The sequence below is a fragment of the Semicossyphus pulcher genome, unplaced genomic scaffold, assembly GCF_022749685.1.
Source record: "Semicossyphus pulcher isolate SPU_LCO1_2020_fin unplaced genomic scaffold, fSemPul1.0.p SCAF_30, whole genome shotgun sequence".
In the NCBI taxonomy this organism is placed as follows: Eukaryota; Metazoa; Chordata; class Actinopteri; order Labriformes; family Labridae; genus Semicossyphus; species Semicossyphus pulcher.
In genome coordinates, this window is record NW_027211705.1 from 2,175,589 (window position 1) to 2,185,000 (window position 9,412).

At 50.9% G+C, this 9,412-nt stretch overlaps 1 protein-coding gene across 1 annotated transcript in view; it reads right to left on the bottom strand.

The window, feature by feature from the left end:
- Positions 1–625: 625 nt before the first annotated feature.
- LOC138606733 (thrombospondin-3a-like) overlaps positions 626–9,412 on the bottom strand; it is a 21,127-nt gene continuing 12,340 nt past the window's right edge. The window contains exons 18-23 of the mRNA XM_069679162.1: positions 8,739–8,917; positions 8,615–8,663; positions 7,605–7,801; positions 4,854–5,026; positions 1,329–1,468; positions 626–1,094 (exon numbers count right to left, since the gene is read on the bottom strand). Coding sequence (XP_069535263.1) covers positions 1,033–1,094; positions 1,329–1,468; positions 4,854–5,026; positions 7,605–7,801; positions 8,615–8,663; positions 8,739–8,917 — 800 coding nt within the window. The 3' untranslated portion in view covers positions 626–1,032. The remainder of the gene's footprint in view (positions 1,095–1,328; positions 1,469–4,853; positions 5,027–7,604; positions 7,802–8,614; positions 8,664–8,738; positions 8,918–9,412) is intronic.

Sequence of the window (9,412 nt, forward strand, 5' to 3'; positions counted from 1 at the left end):
GTTTGAACAGCAGCAACATTAAACTCAGACGGTTCAACTGGTCTCCATGCTGTCAGTGCCCCCCCCCCCCCCCCCCCGTGTGTGTGTGATGTTTCTCCCGGGGTCGGGCAGGTCCGGGATGCGGTGCACTGTTGTCACGTCTCTCCTCCAATATTGCACTCGTCCCGGCCTCCCCGGCCCAGGGGTCACTACCCCCGACCCCCCCCCCCCCCCCCCCCCACCCATCACGAGAGACGAGGTACGACAGGAAGTCATTTTACTTTGAAAGGATTCGGCCCGCCCCCTCTGTGTTCAGACTGAAATGTGATCCTCTGACTGTTCATGTAGCGCCATCTGCACGTCAACATGTGCTGTGTCCAGTCCTCTGGTACCTGCAGGACTAATGACATCCCATCAGCTGGACTCACTGCTAATCAGCTAATATTAGAATGCTACTACACTAAGCTAAGATGGTGAACGGGGCTAACAGGACAGCTGCTACACGTCAGCGTTTCACAGGACAGGTGCGTAGGAGAGGAAACAGTAAACTCCCGCACACTGTCCAACTCACAGGAAATATATTCACTGAAGGTGGAGAACCGAAAACAGAAGCAAATAAATGTATTTCCTGTGAGTTGGACAGTGTGCGGGAGTTTACATTAGCACGTTAGCATTAGCATCAGTGAGGATCACATGCTTCAGTAAACGTTCGTCGAGTGTGTTCAGTGAAATGATGAACAAACAGTTTTTATATTAAAAGTGTTGGACGGAGTTTATTCAGTCAGAGAGATATGTACATGTGGACAGACGGAGCACCTCGCAGTGAAACGGTCTGAGACATCACACGGGTGAACTCTGTACGTCAGCTGCTCTCTGTTAGAGCCAGTGAAGAGCTCACAGGACAAACAGGCTGGTGCCTTCAGGTGCTTCTACCTGTCACACCTGAATCCACCTGTCAGTTTCATCTAACACACTCACACTACAGTTAAAGTGGACCCAGAGGAGCTCGGGCTGTGTGTGTGTGTGTGTGAGTGTTCAGAGGGTCTGCAGCTGTCAGACCTGAATGTGCATCAGAACTTGTTTACGGTGAGTCTGGAAGTCTTCAGGCACCGTGTCTGAAACACAGAAACACAGTTCATCTTCAGAGTTAACTGATGAGAGGTCAAAGTGTCAAACATGAAGAGACGGACGATGGAATAAGATCCGAGTGGACCAAACAATCTAACGAGGAGGAGCTGTCACAAACGGGCTTCAGTCAAAGTGAAGGTCACTTTTTAAGAAGTATCTATAAGTTCCTGCTTGCTGAATGATCGGCTGATTTAGTGTGTGCTCGGGGTCAAAGGTCGTACCGTTGCATCTGTAGCGCAGGTTGGACCAGATGATGTTTTCCTGTGAGAAACAGAAGACCCCGAGCCGTCCTCCTCTCATCGTGGTGTCGACCACAACACCAGAGTCAGCCACCATGTCAGAGCCCTCAAACAGCTTCACCCTGAAACACACACACGCACATGCACACGCGCACACGCACACACACACGCACACACACGCACACACGCACACACACGCACACACACGCACACGCACACGCGCACACGCACACACACACGCACACACACGCACACACACACGCACACACGCACACACACGCACACACACACATGCACGCACACACACGCACACACACACACGCATATCCCCATGTTAAACTCTACAGCAGAAATAAACATGTTTACAGCCTGGTACAAAAAACAGATTGGGTCTCTATAGCTCATTTCTCTCTTCATGACAACTGTACGGGGAGAATCTTTATACAGCTCACCTGTTTACATTATATTAAGGCTTAAAGTGATGCAGCATTAGGGGCGTGGCCTCTTTGAGTGACAGCTGGGAGCTGCTAGCTGTCTGCTAGGTGTCCCCTCAGCTAACTCAGTCACTGAACGTAACCTCTGGGCCGTGTTTGTGCTGTTGGAGCCTTTTGGAGATTTGTTCATGTAAATATCAGACAGATAATCTGTGTGTGCGCTTTGTTGGACGAACAGACCGTCCAACACGTCTCACACACTGTTCTTACAGTAACAGTTCACAGCTGTAGAGAAGAGAGCGATTCTTTTTAGTCACCAGGTTTTTCAGGCTTTTCACGTTTCAAAGAAAGTTTTCTTCAATGATCCAGGTGGAGATGGAACAGCTGTCTCTGCTGGATTACTTTTCTGCATCTCTTCCAGTTTGTGAATGAAAGGAGACGTTGAACGATGAACTGATTTTTTTGTTGTCTGAATATTGTTATTAATGAAAAATATGTTTTATATATATATTTATATAAAGTCTGACTGAGCTGTTTGACTCTGCTCTCATTACAAACACTTTAACAAACTGTGTCTCTGCCGTGTTTTTATTGTGGATCCTTGCCATGTCTGAAACCGCAGGAGGGGGGCGGGGCCTCTGTTCTCTCTCTCTCCTGTCGTCCTGACAAACTGAAGAATGTGACACTTTACAACGTTTCCCTCAGTGTGAGTCATCTGGCCCTTTAAATCCTTTCAATGAGTCTGACTATGATTTCAAACATCAGAAACATTCTCACACATCCTGTTAGAGCCTCTGTGAGTATGAGACCACAGTCCTTCAGTCTCGGGGAGAAATGTCCCCTCCGTCTCTCCGTCTCATCTGCATATCAACGGTAACCGAGGCGGATTCTTGCCAGGGCTTTGGTTGTCATGGAGACCAGTACAATAGAGTACTGGGGGGCCCCGGGGCCACAAAGAAGATTCAGAGGGGAAAGAATGCAGTTAAGAGTGAGGGGGGGGGGAGAGAGAGGGGAGAGGAAGAGCAAGAGAGAGAGGAAGAGAGAGAGAGAGAGAGAGGGCAGAGAGAAAGAGAGAGAGAGTGAGAGAGAGGACAGAGAGAGAGAGAGAGGAAGAGTGAGAGAGAGAGAGAGAGGAAGAGTGAGAGAGAGGGCAGAGAGAGAGAGAGAGGAAGAGCGAGAGAGAGAGGAAGAGAGAGAGAGAGAGAGAGAGAGTGAGAGAGAGAGAGTGAGAGAGAGGACAGAGAGAGAGAGAGGAAGAGTGAGAGAGAGGGCAGAGAGAGAGAGAGAGGAAGAGCGAGAGAGAGAGGAAGAGAGAGAGAGAGAGAGAGGGCAGAGAGAGAGAGAGTGAGAGCAGAGAGAGAGAGAGAGAGAGTGAGAGAGAGGGCAGAGAGAGAGAGAGTGAGAGAGAGGAAGAGAGAGAGGGGAGAGGAAGAGAGAGAGAGAGAGAGAGAGAGGGGGGAGAGAGAGAGAGAGGAAGAGAAAGAGAGAGAGAGAGGGCAGAGAGAGAGAGAGAGGGGAGGAGAGAGAGAGGGCAGAGAGAGAGAGTGAGAGAGGAAGAGAGAGAGAGAGAGGAAGAGAAAGAGAGAGAGAGAGGGCAGAGAGAGAGAGAGAGAGGGCAGAGAGAGAGAGAGAGTGAGAGAGAGAGAGAGAGAGGGCAGAGAGAGAGAGTGAGAGAGCGGAAGAGAGAGAAGGGGTGAGGAAGAGAGAGAGAGAGAGGGCAGAGAGAGAGAGAGAGGGGAGGAGAGAGAGAGGGCAGAGAGAGAGAGAGTGAGAGAGAGAGGGCAGAGAGAGAGAGTGAGAGAGGAAGAGAGAGAGAGAGAGGAAGAGAGAGAGAGGGCAGAGAGAGAGAGAGAGTGAGAGAGAGAGGGCAGAGAGAGAGAGTGAGAGAGCGGAAGAGAGAGAAGGGGTGAGGAAGAGAGAGAGAGAGAGGGCAGAGAGAGAGAGAGAGGGGAGGAGAGAGAGAGGGCAGAGAGAGAGAGTGAGAGAGGAAGAGAGAGAGGGGAGAGGAAGAGAGAGAGGGGAGGGGGAGAGAGAGAGGGCAGAGAGAGAGGCAGAGAGAGAGAGAGAGGGCAGAGAGAGAGAGAGTGAGAGAGGAAGAGAGAGAGAGAGAGGAAGAGAGAGAGAGGGCAGAGAGAGAGAGAGAGAGGGCAGAGAGAGAGAGAGAGTGAGAGAGAGAGGGCAGAGAGAGAGAGAGTGAGAGAGCGGAAGAGAGAGAAGGGGTGAGGAAGAGAGAGAGAGAGAGGGAGAGAGGGCAGAGAGTGAGAGAGAGGAAGAGAGAGAGAGAGAGAGGGCAGAGAGAGAGGGAGTGAGAGGGGGGGGAGAGAGAGAGGGGAGAGGAAGAGAGAGAGAGAGAGGAAGAGAGAGAGAGGGCAGAGAGAGAGAGACTGAGAGAGAGGGGGGAGAGAGAGAAAGAGAGAGAGAGGGAGAGAGAGAGAGAGAGGGCAGAGAGAGAGAGAGTGAGAGAGAGGAAGAGTGAGAGAGAGGGCAGAGAGAGAGAGAGAGAGAGAGGAAGAGTGAGAGAGAGAGGAAGAGAGAGAGAGAGAGAGGGGGGAGAGAGAGAGAGGGCAGAGAGAGAGAGAGTGAGAGAGAGGAAGAGAGAGAGGGGAGAGGAAGAGAGAGAGAGAGAGAGAGGGGGGAGAGAGGGCAGAGAGAGAGAGAGACAGAGAGAGAAAGAGAGGGCAGAGAGAGAGAGAGAGGAAGAGAGAGAGGGGAGAGCAAGAGAGAGAGAGAGAGAGAGAGAGAGTGAGGGGGGGAGAGAGAGAGAGAGTGGAAGAGAGAGAGGGGGTGAGGAAGAGAGAGAGAGAGGAAGAGAGAGAGAAAGAGAGAGAGGGGGGAGAGAGAGAAAGAGAGGGGGGGGAGAGAGAGAGAGAGAGGAAGAGAGAGAGGGCAGAGAGAGAGAGGAAGAGAGAGAGAGAGGGGGGGGAGAGGAAGAGAGAGAGAGAGGGGGGGAGAGGGAGGGAGAACACACACAGCTGTCCTCCTGACTCCTGCACAGCGCTGCAGAGTTCTGTTGTATCTGGACCACTACTCGTCCTGGTGTGACCCAGGTTGAAGGTCCTGGTCCGGGTCTCACCTGATGTAGCCCACCTGGGGCCGGTGGCTGAGCTGCCAGCGGTACGAGGTTTTGTCCTTCCAGCCGATGTTTCGAGGATCCTTCCAGAGCAGCGTCACCTCTCCAGGTGTGTCTCCGGTGTGCCACAGAGCGTTCCTCAGGAACTCTCCAGGTCCGGTCCGAGACTTCACCGCCTGCAGGACACACACAGGACACACAGGTAACACACAGGTAACACACAGGACACACACAGGACACACACAGGTAACACACAGGACACACACAGGACACACACAGGACACACACAGGACACACACAGGTAACACACAGGACACACACAGGACACACAGGACACACAGGTAACACACAGGACACACAGGACACACAGGTAACACACAGGACACACAGGACACACAGGTCACACACAGGACACACACAGGACACACACAGGTAACACACAGGACACACACAGGACACACACAGGACACACACAGGTAACACAGGTAACACACAGGACACACAGGTAACACAGGTAACACACAGGACACACACAGGTAACACACAGGACACACACAGGACACACAGGTAACACAGGCAACACACAGGTAACACAGGCAACACACAGGACACACACAGGACACACACAGGACACACACAGGTAACACACAGGACACACACAGGTAACACAGGTAACACACAGGTAACACACAGGACACACAGGTAACACAGGCAACACACAGGACACACACAGGACACACACAGGACACACACAGGTAACACACAGGACACACACAGGTAACACAGGTAACACACAGGTAACACACAGGACACACAGGACACACAGGTAACATACAGGTAACACAGGACACACAGGTAACACACAGGACACACAGGTAACACAGGTAACACACAGGACACACACAGGACACACACAGGTAACACACAGGACACACACAGGACACACAGGTAACACAGGCAACACACAGGTAACACAGGCAACACACAGGACACACACAGGACACACACAGGTAACACACAGGACACACACAGGTAACACAGGTAACACACAGGTAACACACAGGACACACAGGTAACACAGGCAACACACAGGACACACACAGGACACACACAGGTAACACACAGGACACACACAGGTAACACAGGTAACACACAGGTAACACACAGGACACACAGGACACACAGGTAACATACAGGTAACACAGGACACACAGGTAACATACAGGTAACACAGGACACACAGGTAACACACAGGTAACACAGGACACACAGGACACACAGGTAACACACAGGACACACAGGTCACACAGGTGACACACAGGTAACACACAGGTAACACAGGACACACAGGACACACAGGTAACACACAGGACACACAGGTCACACAGGTAACACAGGTAACACACAGGACACACACAGGACACACAGGTAACACAGCATTTGATCACCAAGTGACTGATTGATGAATTCAGTATTGATTAATGCCACCAGGTGGCAGTGGAGGGGCTGCATTGTCTCTGTCACACCACGAACCACTGAAGCATCAAAAACCAACAAACTAAATAATAGAGAGAAAAAACAAGTGAAGTAAACGGTTACAGCAAAGCAGGGTAAAGAGCTGCAGGGCGGGCGGGCCATCTGAACAGGAGAATAGAGTACAGTAAAGTACAGCAGAGGTTCTCAAAGTGAGGTCCACAAAATAATTACAATAAATTATTAATAAATTATAAAATTGTGCTGCATCATTACGAACTGCAGGTCTACAGAGGAGGACCATCTCACAGCGCCAATAAAACAAGCATGTTGTGTCCATTACCCCCACCCTCTCCGTTTCTGTAGCACGGCCGAGGGTGCACACCTGGAGGTTCTGCTGTGAGCCTTAGCACACGTTCACACAGCGTCGTGTTTCCTTAGCTCGAGGTGCGCTGATATTAACGCCGCCGTGCACCATATGCAAGTTTGGTGAGAGAAACAGAGCGTCTAAATTCCAGATATGAAATATCCCGATATGCTGCGCGTTCATGATCACGTGAGGTCATCATTACGTCTTTTGTTTGTTTCATATATTTATAACCAAATATGTTGTTTTGGTTTGATTAAGATGGTTATTAAAATGTATAAAATCTTATTATAAAATGTGTTAAACGTTTAAAGCTCCTGGCACTCTAAATAATAAGGTAATACATTTATGGTAAAAATTATGTTATTAATAACGCCCAGTGGGAGGGGCTTCAGGTATATCAGGTGCTGCCTTGGACTTTAGAAGTCGGTCTGGAGTTTGTTACAGAGGAGGTGAGTTCATGTGGAACTCCTGCATTATTTCTTTGTACATTTTGTACATAGTATTTTTCCTGTTTTTCACATGTTGTAAATACTCGCTGCACTTTGGGAGGCTGGTAAAAATAAATGACACCATCGCTGCATTGTTCGGCTCCGCCTGTGTTTCTCTTAATGGTTGGGGGAGTTTGAGAGAGAGCCCTGCTACAGTCGCTCCACGGATTGCTAAAGCTCAGAAGCTCGAACTTCCAGCTGCGGTCGAAAATGTGTGAAGTGATGCTTGGGACAGAGCAAAAATGTACGATACAAAAAGTTCCATGTTAGAAAGCACATGTTTAATCGATGTTACGATTATGAGGGGCTCCTTCATTACGAAATGTTCTCCCCTGTGAGGGGTCCATGGCCCCAAAAGGTTTGAGAGCCCCTGCAGTAGAGTACAGTAGAACATATTACAGTAAAGTAGAGTTAAGTAGAGACCTTGAGCTGCAGGGCGGGCGTGGCCATGGATCTGAAGGGGAGGGGCTGCCAGTACGTCTGCTCAGTCTGTTTCCACATCACCACGTAGAAGCTGGACGAGTCCTGGTAGCCGAAGATGAAGCCGGCGTAGTCGTCGTCGGTTACCGTGTTGACGTGAAATGTTCCCTCAAAGTCGACACCGTTAAACGCCGTGTAGCCTGCAGACACACAGAGAGGGGGCGGAGTCTAACAGACAGGAAGCAGCTGATGTGGTTTAAAGCTGCAGAAGGTAAGATGGAGAAGAGAGCGGGATTTGACAGGCGCTCAGTCCTGCCTCCAAAGCCCTCCCCGCAGAGGAGGCTATCATGCGCGCAGGTTAGTAGTATACAATATACTACTAAGACAGAAACAGCGATAAAAACGTGAAATGACAACAATCTCAGCCGTTGTATTTCACCACCAACACCATCGAAGCAGAGACACATCCAACCAGCAGAAATCAGTGTTTCTGCTGTGAACTTTTTGATCCTCTCAGCTCCCGTAGCTCTCTCCACCTCAGAAACGCCGCTCTGATGTTTGCTCTGTTTCGTTTCGGTCTCGGTCCGACTCTTTCTCTTTAGCTTGCTCCTCCTCATGTCTCTTCTTCGGTGTAACGCTCTTTGTAGTGTCAGCCTCGTTGGCAGTGGAGGGACGGGCACTTTGTTCATTCCTGCTGGTTGTTTTTCAGGCTTGTGGACACAAAGCATCTGACGCTGCGCACACTGAACAAATTGAGCTTGACCGTGTGAGCATGCGCGGAGGAGTGGTGCTGCGCAGCGTGTGATTGACAGCAGCCTGAGAGACTGCTCGGCTCTGATTGGTTGTTGTGTTAGGAGCAGTAGGAGGAGCCAGAGGAACAGGATTTATTACAGATTATGTCTCTCATGTACGACTGCATGTTTAAAGTAACAGTTTGAGCAAAGATGACAAAAGTTAGTTTTAATAAAGTTACCTACTGCAGCTTTAACGAAGGTGAAGATTAAAAGACGTACCCACAGCAAGACCAGGATCACTGTTCATGGTCTGAACTATCTCCATACCCTGAAACAGACACAGGTCATTACTGAGCTTTGTGTCATACTGGATCCATGTCAGACAGCACAGGTGCAGGCTCACCTGGTTCAGAACCACCCAGTTAGGGTCGATCTGGGCGTCGCCCTCTGGGTCCAGGATCACCGTCTGATAGGCTCTGAAGTCTGTCAGAGTGACCTCAGCGCTCTCCGGACACACGTCAATCAAATCCATCACAGTGTCATTATCAAAGTCGTTCTCACACACGTCTCCAACGCCGTTCACTGAGAGAGAGACAGGCAGGGAGACAGACAGGGAGGGAGAGAGACAGGCAGGGAGGGAGGGAGGGAGACAGGCAGCGAGACAGACAGGGAGGGAGAGAGACAGGCAGGGAGGGAGGGAGAGAGACAGACAGAGAGGGAGGGAGACAGACAGGGAGGTAGAGAGACAGACAGGCAGGGAGACAGACAGGGAGGGAGAGAGACAGGCAGGGAGGGAGGGAGAGAGACAGACAGAGAGGGAGGGAGACAGACAGGGAGGGAGAGAGACAGGCAGGGAGGGAGGGAGAGAGAGAGACAGACAGGGAGGGAGGGAGACAGGCAGGGAGACAGACAGGGAGACAGACAGGGAGGGAGGGAGACAGGCAGCGAGACAGACAGGGAGGGAGGGAGAGAGACAGACAGACAGGGAGGGAGGGAGACAGGCAGCGAGACAGACAGGGCGGGAGAGAGACAGGCAGGGAGGGAGGGAGGGAGACAGACAGGGAGGGAGAGAGACAG